The 17,374-nt window shown below is 30.2% G+C and overlaps 3 protein-coding genes across 3 annotated transcripts in view; all 3 read right to left on the reverse strand.

The window, feature by feature from the left end:
- Positions 1-331: 331 nt before the first annotated feature.
- LOC113792601 (fatty acyl-CoA hydrolase precursor, medium chain-like) lies at positions 332-798 on the reverse strand. Its single transcript, XM_075821274.1, has one exon. The coding sequence runs from the start codon at positions 796-798 to the stop codon at positions 406-408; it is 393 nt and encodes a 130-aa protein (XP_075677389.1). The 3' UTR covers positions 332-405.
- Positions 799-964: 166 nt separating this feature from the next.
- The window catches only part of LOC142645312 (putative polypeptide N-acetylgalactosaminyltransferase 9), a 32,721-nt gene continuing 16,311 nt past the window's right edge, over positions 965-17,374 (reverse strand). Inside the window, exons 2-11 of the mRNA XM_075821266.1 lie at positions 4,099-4,811; positions 3,933-4,037; positions 3,744-3,865; positions 3,499-3,665; positions 2,842-3,422; positions 2,660-2,764; positions 2,465-2,593; positions 2,269-2,382; positions 2,004-2,132; positions 965-1,936 (exon numbers count right to left, since the gene is read on the reverse strand). Of these exons, the coding sequence (XP_075677381.1) occupies positions 1,763-1,936; positions 2,004-2,132; positions 2,269-2,382; positions 2,465-2,593; positions 2,660-2,764; positions 2,842-3,422; positions 3,499-3,665; positions 3,744-3,865; positions 3,933-4,037; positions 4,099-4,443 (1,971 nt within the window). The 5' untranslated portion in view covers positions 4,444-4,811 and the 3' untranslated portion in view covers positions 965-1,762. The remainder of the gene's footprint in view (positions 1,937-2,003; positions 2,133-2,268; positions 2,383-2,464; positions 2,594-2,659; positions 2,765-2,841; positions 3,423-3,498; positions 3,666-3,743; positions 3,866-3,932; positions 4,038-4,098; positions 4,812-17,374) is intronic.
- On the reverse strand, positions 14,748-16,129 carry LOC113793785 (uncharacterized). Its single transcript, XM_027343857.2, has one exon. The coding sequence runs from the start codon at positions 16,005-16,007 to the stop codon at positions 14,748-14,750; it is 1,260 nt and encodes a 419-aa protein (XP_027199658.2). The 5' UTR covers positions 16,008-16,129.

A 17,374-nucleotide genomic window follows, 5' to 3' on the forward strand; every position in this document is an offset into this window, starting at 1 on the left:
CAGATTGTTGTCGATAATATGAAAGGAACGCTTGATTGAAAAATTATACGTAACTTTTTTTTGATTTTTGTTTTTGTTTTTTAGCGAATTTTCTTTTTCCTGTTTTAACGATCTATGATTTTATCGATGTGATATTTTCTGTTTTTTTTTCTTTTTCGTTTTTTTTCTTCATTTTCAATTAAAGTTATCATTTATGGAAAACAATGAAAAAAATTGGCTTAAAAATTCTGTTTTATTCTGTAAAATGTTTCTTGTGTAAAAAAAAACGATTTTAAATTATTCGATTAGCTCAAAATTGATTTTTTTTTTAAATTGCATTTGTGCTGCCATCTTAGAATTTCAAATGCAGATAATTTTTATTTTCAAATTTTGAACTGCCATCTTGGGAAAAAATAATCAAATATTTTAGGAATATATATTTTCCCAGAATCCACATAATTCTTTAAAAGTTCCTTTGTCCATTCTATTTTCAACATTTAACAACATGACTGATGCCAAGTCTTTATGTCCATTTTCGTATACTTGTTGCCATTCAATTGATCCGACTTTATCTGGTTTGCCGGTTTTAGCAAAATTAGTCCATGCTTTCATCATTTCATGACTTAATTTCAAATCTTCAGGAGAGCTTTTTATGGCTGGATTATCGAATACGTATGCTACATCTTGTCCATGACATACACCCATCCATTCGAATATACATCCAAATTTACCAGCAGCAGCTGATCGTTTATCCAAACGATAGGAATAGAATTTGTTTGATGTTCCATAATCACGAGCCATTCTTTGGCCAAATAACATTGCCAATTGATAGATAAAATACACTCTAATGTTATCAGATTGTGCTTCTTCTATTGTCAAACCGCAAATCAAATCAAGGACATCAACAAATTCATGAATTTAATTTTGCCATTTTTAATCCATCCAATCATTTCACACCGTATAATAAAGGTAGACAACAAAAAACGAATTTAACTTAATTCTTTTAATATTTTTTTTCCATCATTCATAATCATTCACCGTTTGAATGTTGTATGTATGTATGTTTGTATGTTATGTCCATAGAAAAATAAATAAAAATTCTCTGTTTTCATTTATGTGTTTGTATATCTGTTATATTTACAGTTGTTTTTTTTTATTCATGTTTGTGTCTTCCTATAGTAGATTATCGTTTCCATATTGATAATAATTCGTTCCATTGCGTATACACACACACACATATTCCCGAATATTGCACCGGTGAAAAAGTGAAAAAAAAAACTAAGGAAAAGATTTTTGTTTGTTTGACATTTATGTTTGTTTTGTCGTTTATCATTCATAACATACAATAAATTTCTTTTTCTTTTTTTTAAATATAAATTTGGAAAAAAAATGTTTAAGTATGGCTAAAATTTATAGAAAAATATTCAATCACTTATAATACAAGAAAAAAAATGAAATAGATCAAGATAGATAATGAAGTAAAGCGTGAAGAAGAAGAAGAAAAAAAAGATCAGAGCACATTTGATAAATCACATTTTCTTTGTGCAGGGGAAGAAGAGAAAAAATATCATAAACAAAATCAAAAATTTGATGATAAAATGATACATGTTTATCCAAAAAAAGAGAGGGAGAGATACAATCAAAACAGATATTCAAGAAATTAGAAAAAAAAAACATTTAATTATTGTTATTATCATGATCAGTGTATAGGTCTGATCATCGTTGTTGTTGTTGTTGTTTATAGTGACGGTTGATTTGTTTAAATCATTATTAAATTTATTTATTATTCTTCAACATCATCAGCATCCTGCATATTTTCCATTTTTGAAGAATTATAATCAGAAAATGTCCATTGTTGAAATTTATTTGTTGGATCACAATATTGTACAATAAGACGATCTTTTGTTGCTGTCATTTCTAAACATCTGCTAGTAATAACGTGTTTTATTTGTTTTAGCTAAAATAGAAAAAAAAATGAAATTAACAAATGTGAAAAACAAAAAAAAAAACTATAGATTTCAAACCTCATGATTATAAGACCAATACTGATTTCCTTTGGAACCATGACAAGGATATAAAATGACATCACGTCCGGCATAATCCATACACGCTTCATCACGACGAATTTCACCAATTTTACTATAAAGCCAATACTATTATATAACAGAGAAATTGAACAAATGGGGTGAAAAAAAAATAATAAATTAGAATTGTCAAAAAAGAAAAAGAAAATAGTTTCGGGTGATGGAACAAAATGGGTCAAAAAAAAAAAAGATTCAATTCATTTACTTGATTGCCTCCTTGTTTATGACATGGATAAAGGCCCAATGGTTTGTGTAAATCGGATCGTTTTGCAGCACTATCGATACACATCTGGTATTCAGAATTGCCGTGATTACGAATCTGTACACAAAAAAAAAGTAGTAAAAAACATATAATTCAGTTATCGCCTTATCAGTAACCAATCAAATGAAAAAAAAATTACTTCTCCTGAAGCGATAGCATCGCCAGGCACAAAAAGCTCTGGATAGATATTCTTGATATACCAATCAAAACTTTTGCAATGAAGTTTTTCTCGTAAAGCCTTTCTTGATGATACATCGCCATAATCTCCCTACAAAATGTAGATAATGTTTAAATATATGAAACAATTTTTTTCCATTTCCAAACATGATCTTACCAAATCATTACCGATTCGATCGTAATAGTATTTTTTGTAATCATCCATCCAAACTTCAGCCAATCGAATCGAATTTCTTTTCAAAACATTCACTCCAGATCTCCACTATTAGTAAAAAATAAAAAGATGATTGAATAAATAAATAAACAAGACAAATGAGGCATATTTTAGCTAAAACAAACTTTATATGGTGAACGGGAACGAAAAACATGGCCAACATGTGAACATGGAACAATTTCCAATGTACCGCCACACATCCAAGTTTTGAATGATATTTCTAGATTTTCACCACCCCATATATCAAAACCATTATCATAAGTGCCAAGCTTTTCGAAAAAATTTTTATCAATTGAAAAAAGACCACCAGCCATTGTTGGTGAATAAACTGGTTCGACAGGACTTTTATGACGTTTACGTTCACGTGAGGGCACGGCATGCCAATTAAATTGTAAATTCCAATCGAATCCACCGACATTTAAAGCACTTGCATCAGGATTATAATGATATTCAAATGTAGAATCATTAATTACATCAATAACTGGACAAACAACGGCAGTAGAACTTTTTGCAATACGATCAAGTAATGGTTCAAGCCATCCTTCAGCACATTCACAATGTGAATCAAGATATGTTAAAACCGGTGCCGTAGCGGCAGCTGCTCCAAGCAATCTTGCTCTAATCAATCCTTCTCGTTTTCTAGCTCTTACTACTTTAACTTTTTTCAACTTTTGAACATAATCATCAAGTTTTTTGCCAAGAAATTCTATAAAATTAATATTAAAAAAAAAAATTCAACATCAAAGGTTAACCGATTTTGATTTTCTAAACAAAAACCAAACCTTTGTCGGAAAAGTCATCGACCAAAATAATTTCTTTGATTAGTTCAGGAGGAGATCTATCCAATACGGAATAAACAGTTCGAAGTAATACTGACCAGGCTTCATTGTGAAAACAAATTATGACACTTGTCGGAGGCAATTTTTTTTCATATCCAACCGATTTGCATCTTTTTATTTTTGAAAAAAACAATGATGATTAAAATATATTGATTGTTGATAATCAAAAAATGTTCATCATTACTTACCTTGGATCACGAACATCTGGCAGTGAACGATGTAACGACATGAGATCACTGGCATATTGATTGAATGCATTATCTTTCCAGCCAATATCAATCAATTTTTGAATTTCTCTACTAACATTTTTCTAAACAAAAAAAAATTATTATCATTGATATGAGAAAAAATTCAAAATTTTTTTTCAAAATACATACTGGTATTATAATTGGACGGCCATTTTCGCCAAAACCATTGGAACTACTATTAAAAGGAAGTGGTATCACAGCTTCTAAGTTTGGCACATCATCATTTTTATTTGGCTAAAAATAAATTTATTTTTATTTCAATTAATTGAATTTGAATGACAAATGAACTTTTTACCTTTTTATGATATTTATGTTTACCAATATTTTTAATTGGATTATCTTTAATTTCGATTATATGATTATGTGAATCAATTCGATTCGTATCATCATCCGATGAATCTTCATCATCTTGTTGCCTAGATGATCTTAATCTATTTGCAATAGCTGATGCAACATCTTGTTGTTGTTGTATATTATTTATATTTGATGATGATATATCTTCATATGAATTGCCGTATGTTTGTGAATTTGTATGTCCATGATATGAATACATTAATACAAATAATACCCAGGTGATGCAAAGAAATATTAATAAACGTGTTAAGCTTCTGCGAAGCCAAAATCGACGAAAAATCGTCATTTTTTTTTGTTTTGGTTATTTGATTTTTTTTTCTTTCGAAAATAAATAAAAACAAAATCTTTGTAGGCACGCTAACACTCACATACACACACACTAACACACAATTGTTGTGAAAAGGTGTTATTTCCCGTTGTTTTTTTATATATCGACCGATTTTCTCAAAGAAGAAGAAGAAAAAATTAGAATTTCTTAACACGTAAGTGATACAATAATAATGGCCAATATTTGTTTCTTTGTGTTTTGATGCAAAGAAAAAAGTAGCATCAATAGTTGTAGATAATTAAAAATTTTTAAATATTCGATGTTATATAATGTCGATGATAATAATAAATCCTAGTGAGTAGTTATCGTCGTTGACGGGAAACAATCTGAAAAGTAGAGAAAAAAACCAAATTAGTAAAAAAAATTGACATCAGAAAAATTATATTGATTAGCTTCATTCATATTCAAACAAAAAAGAGAAAGAGAATATAAATCGTTTTTTTTTTGGCAGCAAATTTTCTTATTCTAATCAATTCATTAGCCCATGTTGTTTTAATTTTGTCAAATAAAGATTTATGACTAATTTTTTTTTGCACTCACACATTGATATATTGGATCGATTGATTTAGATTCTGTGTAATAAATGTCGAAAATAGAGAGAGAGCAAAAAATAAAGGAATCTTTCCTATCTTTTATTTTCTCCACTCTAGTCAAACTGACTAAATACACGTGTGCATTTAATTTTTGTTGTTGCTGTTGGATGCATAACCAACAAAAAAAAAAAGTCGTACAAATACTACCAGTATGATTGTTGTCAACATAAAATACCAAATAATCATTATTGCAATAGGGGAAAAATAAATTGGAAATACAAAAAGAGAGAGAGAGAAAGAAAAAAAAAAATCAGGCTATATCAGATAATTTCAATGATGATGATGATGATGATGGTATCATATTTTTAATTTAAATGGTTGATTGAGGATTTAAACCATCCACGCAATTGAATAATATTAATGGATATACCAGCATCCCATCACAATTGATTGTCAATGATGATAATGATAAGGTAACCAGAATGAAACAAAAAAAAGACAATTGATCATATTTTTCAAATAAAAGAATGAATGAATGAAAATAATCATTTGAACCACAAATGAAATTAATATTATTATCGATATATATTCAATTTCAATCTATCATTCAATCTATTTGAAGATAAACTACTATTACTATATGTATCAATCGTTTTATTTTTTGCAACAATCGAAATGGGATATCATGATAATAATAACATTGTTTTGTTTTTTTCAATGTTATTACATGAATAATTTATACAGTTTTTGCTATAGATGTAATCACACACACACAAACACACAAACACGAAGATATTTGATTTGATGTCATCGTTGATAATGGTGTATATTTTTAACTTCTTTTTCACTTTTTTTTTAATAATCATTATTATTTTATAGAAAAAAAAGTTTATCATAGATCATCAACAACAATGATATTTAGAAAAAAAATCAAATCAATTGCAGAAATCAATTGGATAGGATTTAAATTTGCTAAATAGCAGATGCTTTAGACATTTAATTTGAATCAAATGTTTTTTTTTTCGTTTTGATCATCATCATCATGTTATTTTTGTTGTTGTTGTTAATGCTTTTTTCGTTTGTTTGTTTCGCAAAAAAATGACATAATAAGTAGAAATTCTATGTTTGTAACAACTTGTAACAATGATCTGAAAAAAAAGTTTTCTGATTATTTTCTTCTTCATCATCAATTGATAAATTGTACGGTTTTTTTCGTTGTTGTTGTTATAGATTCAATTAATGATTAGAAGAAAAAAAAGATTGAAACAAAGAATTGGCTAACAAACAAACAAACAATTTAGACAGAAAACTATTGTCGGCAATCAATCTATAGAAATCAATAAAGATTAACAATGACACCAACACACAAATACACTCATGAATTGTATACAATGATTATAATTCAATCAAAAAGAAAAAAATAATAATAATAATATCGATAGCCAGAGTATCTTTAGTAACCAAGTTACAATCTTTTTTACTTTTACTTTTTGTTATGGTAGATTAAAAGAAAAAAACATTTTCTATTTGTTTTCTATGTATAAATGTAAAAACAAAAAACAGTTTCAAGATTAAATGACAAAAACAATTGATATGGTCTTCTGATTTTGAAAATGAATGAATCAAAATGATAAAACAAAACAAAATGCACTAATAAAATGATGAGAAATTGAATTCAATGCTTTTATCACTAGAAGCAAAAATGAAAAATTCAATTAGAAACATTGAACATTAAGCAGTTGTGAAAACAGGTGATGATGATGATCGACACATAAACACATTACCTTTTTTTTTCTGCCGAATGGCAATAATAGTTTTTTTCAAACATAAAATAATAGAGATGAAAAAAATACACGTTAAATGTGATTTCTTTGCCGAAACATAAAAAAAATCAAACAAACAAAACAAAAATAGCCTAATGGCAAACAATGAAAACAAAAAATGTTCGATATTTATTTTTTTTGAAAACAAATGGAAGAAAGTGAGAGGGAAAAAATTGATTTATTATTATTTAATCAAATTTTCCTTCAAGAATAATTATAAACAGTTTTCCATGTTTAGTTTTTACACATTTAATTATTTTTTTATAGATTGAATGAACTTTTTGATATATTTTTTTTAGCAAACACAGTTATTTAGTTCTAATGAAAAAAAATTAGATTGTTGGCTTAAAACTTTGTTTAATAAAGTTTTCATCATTTTTTTTTTGTGTGTTCGAGATGCTTATTCGAGAACATTCTTGATGTGATAATGACAGAAAAAAATTAAGTTATTCGGTCAACAACAATGTCAGAAAAGAAACGAAGAAGAATCCAATTCGACATGATGAAAATGAAATCTCCCGCACTAATCCAACATGAAAGACGATATAACATAATAATAATGACGATGATGGTGTTCCGATGAACATTTCCACATAAACTTGACAATTTTCATTTATGTTTATTCGGAAATGAAAAGATTTTCATATCTTATCTGTATTTTTGAGAAATTAAATATTTTATTTTTAATTTAAAAACATTTCATAATTATTGAATTATCTTATTTCATAGACTTTTCGGTGATTAATTATTTCTATTTTAAATGAAAATATTTTCATGACAAACAAAAAAATTGACTAGAAAAAAAAAGTATAGGATTACATTCAAACTTGATGAAAATTCTTATAAATGAATAAGAATAAAAATAAAATTTTAAAGTTTCAAATCAAGAAATGCTTTTTAGTTAATAAGACAAGACGAAAAAAAATATGGCCGAAATTCAAGGCACAGAATTTCCAAATAAAAAAAAGAAGAATTCAATTCCTAAAACCAACGACATGACATAACAACATACATTGAATACATTAAAATCATGAACAATCATGTTAAACGATGAGAGAGAGAGAGAGAGAGAGAGAGGCAATAAAACATTTGAAAAACTAATATGACTGTCGTTGAATTTACAAATGTTGAAATCTTTTATTTTTTAAAAAAATATTCTTCTTATCAAATAGATGGGGAAAAATCGGAAATTTTTTTAAATGTGATGAAATTATTTGAATGAAATATGGGTCAAAAGAAAAGAAATCAAAGGAAATTAGATTCTGTAGTCAAAGTTTTTTTTGGTTTTGTTTTGTTCTCTTTTCCTGGTGTGTAGAAAAGAAAATCTCATCACATTTAATGTGTCGGTGTGTTACCGTTTTTTTTTTTGTTGTTGTTGTTGTTATTGCTTGTCTTCATCGTTCAACACAATCTTTCATAGTTAATCTTGAAACAAATTTCCTTCCTTTTTTTTGGTTAAAAAAAGGATTGAATTTTTTCGTTTTTGGTCGATAAAGATGAAACAGGATATTTAACTCTTTAAGCGATTTCAAATATTAAAAAAAAGGCTTATGGAACCAAAATAAAAAACCATTTCCTTCTAAAGGAAGGAAAAAAAACCCGAAAAACGATTCGTCAGCCAAATGGTTCAATCAAAGATATATGTTGAACACGAAATGTCTAAATTTAGAATACATCCAAATTCAAGTAGAAAGATAATAAATAGATTTGATTGATTGGTTTTTCATTTTTTCTCGTTTCTTTCAATCATAATGTATATTTAAATTTCATTCAAATGTCGAGTAATTTCTTTCTTTTTTTTTGTTGTTCGGTTCGGTTTGGTTCATCATGATTGATTAGATATTTTGTTTTTGTCGAAAGAATTATTATCATTATTTAATAATAATAATAATAATTTCAAATACAGAACAAAAAATGAAACATATTCGATCATTACTTTTGATTTTGTGCAGATGAAATTTCTAAAAAGTTTTCGTTTTGTTTCATTCATTCATTCATTTCATACATCGACATCAAGGGATTTATCCCTTTCATTTTTGCTTTTTTCTTCTATTTTATACTTCCAGCTTAGTTATATTTTTAATTCGAAAAATATTTTCTTCATTCAATCATTCAAAAATATTGTTGAAATTAAAAAAACAAAACAAAACAAAGATCAAGTAAATTTGACAACAATAACAATAACAACAACAATAATAACCGATTGATAAACATGGTAAATGGCAAACAAAATCGGCCGATAAACTTTCGACAACAACAACAACAAAAAATGATCGATATTATGATAATTTAAAACTTGTAAACACAATTTTATTCAATAAGAATAATAATATTCAAAGAATGTTTTTTTCATTGAATATTCAATTTGATAACCATTGTTATTGATAAATAGTTTTGATTTGATCGTTTAAATTCAAACAAATCACTTCAAACAATATTAAAAAATTCTTATATTCTGTTAGTCAAATAACAGAAACGTCAAATAACAGAAACGTCAAGATAAAAAGTTAAAAGTGAAGAACAGGGAAAGGCAAATTCAAATAAAGAGAAAAAACTAATAAATTTTAAATCCTGAATGGCCAAGATGCAATTTCTTAGGTATTTCTCAAATTTGCAACAAAAAATTTCCAATTTATTTCATAATATAACCAGCAATAACTACAATAATAACTAAACTTCAATGTTTATTCAGTTGAAATGAAAACTTAACGGTAACTTCGTTTTTCTTTTTGAAAATTGGTTCAAACATTCGTTTGATCGATGTTTTTGTTAAATGTTGTCATTATTGTGAACGATAACAACAAGGCAAACGCAACATAGCATAAACCAAATATATGAAGAGAAAAACAGAAAATTTTCTGGTTGAATTGTATAAATGTTTTTTTTTGAATAAAAATTGATTCCAAATTTACCAAAATTCTTTTATCAAGGATGCTAACCATAAACATTAGAAATGAATGTGTGTGTGTGTGTGTGCAGATGATTTCGTTCAAAACATCAATTTCTTATTTTTATTCAGTTTGTTTATTTGCTTGATTTGAAAATTGTACACTATTTTCGTATGGTATTCTAAGAAAAAACGAAAAAAAAAAAAAATAGAATAAGAATAATTGAAAAGTAAAAGAATTTTCAAATTTACTCAGTACACACATATAACTTGTTTGACATTCAATGCCAATACAAAAAAAAAACGTTTCAAAGCAATCAACTCAAGTCAAGTGAAGTATATTGGGAAAAAAAAGCAACCAGGAAGAATAAAAACTTCAACAAAAAACAGAACAGAACAGAACAAATATTATTCCAATCATTCAATTCAGAAACCATACAAAATGAGAAAATATAAACAGTTCAATCAGGATAGAAAAAGGTTACACAAATAAACAATTGAAATGAAATGAAATGAAATGAGAATATAATATTTTGGGTAATATATTTGTGATGATGATGATTATTATGACTATTGTCGCAAATGAAGAATGATGTTGTTGATGATTTCGATGGTTTGAACGAAGAAAACAAGCAAGCAAACAAACAGAAGGAAATGAAATTCAATATGTTTGTGTGTGTCCTAAGGAGAAGTTGCCACTGCCCGCCAATGCAAGGGAAACACTAAGGCGGGAGGGCATGTAGTCAGCAAACTGTGTCTTATGTATGTATACAGGAATTATGGTGTGTGTAAGTACGGTGTACAATGTAAGAAGACAAATTAAGTTAAAATAAAAAATAAAAATAAAAAAAAAAAAAAAATGACATAAAATTACAATGGGTACAAATATGAATTATCAATTAATTTAAAAGAAAAGAAATTCTGTGTGTGTGTAAGCAATGGATATAAATATGAATTGACGATTGATTTAAAAGAAAAGAAATTCTGTGTGTGTGTAAACAATGGATATAAATATGAATTGACGATTAATTTAAAAGAAAAGAAATTCTGTGTGTGTGTAAGCAATGGATATAAATATGAATTGACGATTAATTTAAAAGAAAAGAAATTCTGTGTGTGTGTAAACAATGGATATAAATATGAATTGACGATTAATTTGAAAGAAAAAAAAAAAATTCTGTGTGTGTGTAAACAATGGATATAGATATGAATTGACGATTAATTTAAAAGAAGGAAACGAGAATATATGGTCAATGCGGAGATTATTAGATTATGCAGATACAGATCAATGTTCACGGTATGGATGTTAATGAGAGGCTGGTAAGGAATGTATTAACGGTTTATTAACGGCGATTATTGATGAATGGCAATCCGTCATAAATGGTCGTCACGAAGCTGATCCAATCCTGTGCCAAGTCGTTGTTCCCAAGGATTATGTCCAGGTTGGCCAGATCGTCTGCGGATATACCATGTTTTATTGTTATGCAGTGACGGGAGTTTTCCCAAATGGGACATTCCAGCATAAGATGTTCTGTTGTCTGCTGTTTGTTGCTGCTGCATAGACAAGTACCGTCCTCGATTATTTTGAATCTACAGAGGTAATGTCTGGTGGCGCCATGGCCAGACAGTACTTGTGTCAATAATTTGCTCATACCGAGCTTGGACTGCACTCTTTCCGCAGTTGCCAAACTCGGGATAAGACGAACCGTCCATCTGCCGGTTGAAGCTTCTGTGTTTCGTGCAGTCCATTCGGCATTAGCTTTTTGTCGATATTCATGTTTAAATGTGGACACTGGCATTTTGTTGTATTCCTCAACGGCGAAGCTCTCCATCGTTGCCGCTTTTGCCAGTTGATCTGCCATTTCGTTCCAGACGTAATTTGTGTGCGCCTTGATCCAATATAGATAGACGTTCGTGCCTATTTCTTTTAGTTCGCCAATTCTGTTGTTGATGTCGATTACTAATGGATGGCAGTTATTGCAATCTCTAATCGCCTCCAGGGAAGATCTTGAGTCAGAAAATATTTGAACGGTGACATTTCTTTCGGGTTGGAACTGCAATAAAGACATTTTGATAGCTAGCAGTTCTGCTTGGAAGACAGAACAGTGATCAGCCAGTTTCCACTTTTTTTGATCGATTAGTTGTTGATTTTTGGTAACGATACATGCTGCACCAGTGTGATTGTTCAGCTTACTACCATCAGTAAAGATCGAGATTTTTTCGTTTGCTATACGCGTGTTGATTTCATTGTGATCGACAATTTTCAAATATTCTTTTATGATTCTTTTTCCTGGATGTGGAAGACTTGTGACGGGAACTGTTTTTTCCAGATCAATATTAATATTTTCATCTTGTTCTTTACCCAGCAATTTCACCCTTTCCACAGCTGCTCTTTCCTTTATTTTAATATCGATGGGCATCACATTGTTAATAAGAAAGGTAGACGTGTATGACATTGTTCTGTGACCTTTGCATACTTTTATTAAGATTTTTCTTTGGACACTTAGGATTCGCTGTGCTATCTTTTTCACCTCGAATGCTTTATGCCATATCGATGCACCATATAGTATCATTGGTTCGGCTACCATTCTATATATCAGGCCAGCTATATCTGGGTTTAGTCCCCAGCTTGGTCGCACTAATCGTGAAAACATGTTGAACAGATTGGTGAGTTTTTTAATAACGTGATCGGCGTGGCCTTTAAAATTCAATTGTTGATCTAAAACGATGCCCAGGTATTTTACCTGGTCTTTCATTTCCAGATTACGATCACCGATTTTGACATTGATTGTTCTTGCCATTTTTGAGAAGCCCATTATGTATGTTTTCTCTGGTGAAAACATAAGTCGTTGTTCATTACCCCAATTTATTATACTATCGATTGCTTGTTGTGTTCGGTTGGTAAGTTGACTTGGTTCGTCTCCGTGGGCCAACAATAGAAGATCGTCAGCGAATGCGATGACTTTGCATCCCTGAGGAAGTTCAATTTGAAATAATGAGTCCATTAGTATATTCCATAATGTTGGACCCGAAACTGATCCTTGAATGCATCCGATGTTGTTTGGTCTCACGAATTTGTCATATTTAACTAAGCGTCCCGTTAGAAAGTCAGCAATTATTGAATGAAGATTTGTTCTGATTTGTTTTGTCCTCAGTGTTTTGGTCATTATGCCATAGTCGGCTGATGGGAAAGCATTTTTAATGTCCATAAAGACGGCGGTTACATGTTGTTTGCTTTTCTTGTACTTGGTGATCCAATCGATTGCGTCGGCTACGGCATTTATGGTTGATCGCTGTGGCGTAAAGCCATATTGCTGGTCTGATAATTGTCCTCTTTGGCGGAGATCATATAGAATGCGGTCGACGATTATTTTTTCCAGTATTTTACCGAACACTGACAGTAGCCCAATCGGTCGATAATTATCAATGACTTTGTAGTTTGGTTTCCCCGGCTTTGGTAGGAATTTGATTGTCGCCACTTTCCATGGACTTGGGAAATGACCAGTTGATAAACATTTGTTGAAGAGAGCGGTTGTGGTTTCTAAATTTGACGCGATAAATTGATATATTATGTCGGCAGTTAATCCGTCCATACCAGGTGCTTTATTCGGGTTCATGCTCTTGCTGGCCATCAATATTTCGTTTTTTGTTATTGGTATATCATCATCACCGAAGAGAGACATATAATTTGGTTGCGATAGATTTGGAGCAGGATGTATTGGAAAGAAGCGATCCATCATAGCTGCTACATTTGATTCATGGTCAGTAGTTGGTATCCCGTTTACGATCAAGGTTGTTGGAAATCTGGTTGTTGTTGTGTCAGCCATTAGTTTGCTCACCCTTTTGATGTCAGGCATTCCTTTTAGCGAATTTAGATATTTAGTAAAGCTGTCGTTGCTTTTCTGTCGGATTTTTTTGGCGTATTCTCGCTTGCAATCGATATGGTTTTGTAGTTTTTGTGATATCACTAGCGGTGGATTGTTGTTGTTTTTTGCGTTTTGAAATACATGTTTGGATTTAATTGTCGATTTTTTGAGTTGTTCTAGTTCATCGTCCCACCATGGACATTTTTTAACTGTGGATCGTTTTCTTTTCTTAAGATTTTTGTCGCACACTTTAACAATTAGCTTTGTTATCTGATCTACTACATCGTCGATTTCGTCTGGTTTTAGCATTTTATTTATCTTTTGTTCGTTAATATCACTTATTTCCATTGCTATTTTGAATTCATATGAGATATAATCCCAATTTACGTTGTCGGTTCTATATCGGTAAGTTGATTGTCTGTTGTTGTGCGGTGTCGACTGTATATTTGTTTCTTTGATGATGAATTCAATAGCATGATGATCACTTCCCAGTATTGCATCTGGGTTTACTTTCCATTGCTCGATTTCTAATTCTGGTGATGCTGTTGTTAAATCGATTATTGATGATGCATTATTCGATAGGTGAACATAAGTAGGAATTGTTCCTTCGTTACAGATGTTGAGGTCGTTTACTTGGAAGAAATCGTACAATGTTTCTCCATTTTCGTCGCTTGAAGGACACCCCCATTCTTTGTGGTGCGCGTTGAAGTCACCTGCTATTAGCACGTTATAATTTAATGATGCTGGTAATGATCGTTCCATTTTGTCGATTAGTTCTTCGGTACTATTTGCATCATTTGGTGGTCGATAGATACTTATTAATCTTGTGGTTTTTCCGTTGGTCGGGATGTCTATGACGCAAAAGCAGCTGTCGCTATGCTGTTGGATTAGGATTGGTTGAATGTTGTTGTTATTTACATATATTGCCGCCAAGATTCTTTTGTCTGGTGTTTTATGATGAAAGCAGTTGATGGGATATAGACTAGCTGGTGTGTTGTCGTTTATTAAATATGGTTCTGATACAAAGGCGATGTCGATGTTGTTGCTCAATATGTAGTTTATTAGTTCTTTTGCAGGTGCATAAGCTCTTCTACAGTTTATCTGTAGGCACTTCAATGATGATGTAGATCTGTGGTTATTTGTGGTTGCTGTACTAGTATCCATAGTCTATTTTACTTATTGCTTTAGACAGTACCGCTTTGTATATTGGACATTTTTCGCTAATTGGCGAATGGTTAATGTTTTCTGGTTGTTTGTTAGACGTTCCGGGTTGTTTGGCACAGTTGCAGCATATCACTTTTTTGTTTTTTTCAGGACAGTTGGCTTTTAAGTGTTTGCCTGGACAATGCATACATTGCGGTAATTCTTCTTTATTTTTTTCTTTTACGGGACATTTCGTTTGTGTATGTCCAAAGCTAAGGCAGTGGAAGCATTGACGGACTGGAGATGCATCTTCTGCGTAAACCAGATTGAAGCCAAACGATACATTACGATCTAGTGTTTCTAGGATTATTCTGCGGATTGTTGGGGTGACTTTGATAGCTACATTGACTAGATGCTCTTTTCTGTTGGTTTTTAGATAGACTACGGTGATGGAATCTTCATTTTCACAGGCATTGGCAATATCTTGATTGCAGTCTTTGATGATTTTTGGTACATCATCACGATCGATTTCTTTAGGCACTCCTTTTAGCAGGATAACCGGGTTTTGGCGTTTCGGTTCCTCTGATATCATTTCATCAGAAGCATTGATTAGGTTGTCTAGATTCACTTTTGAATTTTCATCTTTAGAGAAGATCATGATTTTACCATTTGATAGTAATTTGTTTGCTATTATTGCAGTACCAGCTGGTTTTGAGCAGACTAATTTTCTGGCGACCTGTAGAGCGTCGGTTGAGGTTTTGGTTTTTTCTTCGTCATCTTTGAGATATAATATAGATGCATAGCTGTTTTTTGGTGCTGCTTTTTGACGACCGATATTTATTGTTGCTGCTTTTGCATATGTTTTTTTGTTGATATCACTGCCTTGATTACTTATTTTGGTTAGGGCTTCTTTGTTTTCTAGAATCATTTTTTCAATGTTTTCCAGCTTGTCTGATTCTGCTTGATTCTTTAGTTGCAGTGATAATTCTAGTTCAGTTATTCGTTTACGATATGCTGATTCTTTGTTTTGAGCCTGGATCACGTTCGATATTAGGATTTTTACTTGCGGTATTATGTTGGATTTTAGAAGCTCTATTTGATCGTCTATGGATTTTTTAACATCAACACGCATATTTTTCGAAACTTTTACTGCGTTGTCTAAGGTAGTTTGCATTTTGGTCAATGTGGTTATTATTTCGCCATCATTGGTATCAGTATTGTGCGACGAACGATTGTTGACATTTGGCGAGTTTACTGAATTGGTCGCCATTTTGGCTGACTTTCAGGCTGCCTCGTTGATGATTTTGCCAAGGACGGATTGTTGTGTTTCGATGAGGTAGTTGGATTTTTGGATATTAGGAGAGACAGAGAAAAAAAAAACACCCAAGCAAAAACGAAAACAAAAACAAAAACAAAAGCTTGTGTGTATTTTACAATGTTTGTGTGTGTGTGTGTGTGTGTGTGGGAGTATTTGAATGGAACGAAAATTCACTTCAACAAATATTTAATCAATCGTTGAATATTCTAGTCACTTTTTTTTGTCATCACTTGTTGTTGTCGTTTTAGAATGAAATTAATTTCATTGAATAATGATAATTAATTCTCTACGATATTGATTGAACAATTGAAATATTGAAAGTTTCAATGATCTTACAGAATTGAAACATCAATTTTTCATATGTAATGATTTTCATTTTAACAAAAAAAGAAGAAGAAAAAAATCAGAAGATTTTCAAAAATTTTACTTTTTTCTGCTGTCTGGCTGGTTGTATAAATCCAATATTGTAGATCAATTTTTATTCTTCAAGCTTTATCTATCAAAAATAAAATTCCATTAGAAACGAATAGAATTTACATATTTTTCAATTTTCAGACCAAAAGATAGAGTGAATGAAAGAAAAAAAAATTGAAATACCAGTCAAAATAACAGAAATAATAAAAATGAACATTTATTCATTCATAAATCCTTTTGTATACAGATGTCTTGAACGAACGTATCAGCGAAGAAGAAGTAGAAAAAAAATCAATTTATTTGACTATTATGAATTTTAATCTTCAACACAAAAAAAAAATGTAAATGTAATAACAACCAGTACAAAAAAATTATGGAACAAAAAGTAAAATCCAACAGAAAAAAAAACTTGTACATGGATAATACGTGAAAATAAGATGATAAGATAGACTGCAAAATATTAACCCCACAAAAAAATATTGAAAACAAGGCTATCAAAAAATTGCCAAAGAAGCAGAAAAAAACGTATAGAATGCAAATAGAATTTCAATAACATTCCAAAATAAATTACGAACAAAAAAAAAATAGTGGTATATATCATTCATTTATTTATTGAATAAAATACCTTGGCCCAATTTGTTAGTGATATGAAATTGAAATAAACCAAGAATATTATTATCATTTTTTTTATTTTGCAAACATGAATATTTGAAAAAAAAGAAAGGTAAAATCATTATAATTAAACGTCTGGAATCCTTGAAATTCTATCATCATGATTATTATTATTATTATTCAATGAATTCAATATAGATAATAACTCAAACTGAGATAATTAACAGTATTAGTTTTTTTTCGCTAATAATCATTACAAATTGAATGAAAATTAGAACAGAAAAAAACTGGGG

Source organism: Dermatophagoides pteronyssinus, unplaced genomic scaffold, assembly GCF_027571235.1.
Source record: "Dermatophagoides pteronyssinus isolate colony J.1.1.1.1 unplaced genomic scaffold, Derpt_VIB-CSIC_2022.12 sq0009, whole genome shotgun sequence".
Classification (NCBI taxonomy): domain Eukaryota; kingdom Metazoa; phylum Arthropoda; class Arachnida; order Sarcoptiformes; family Pyroglyphidae; genus Dermatophagoides; species Dermatophagoides pteronyssinus.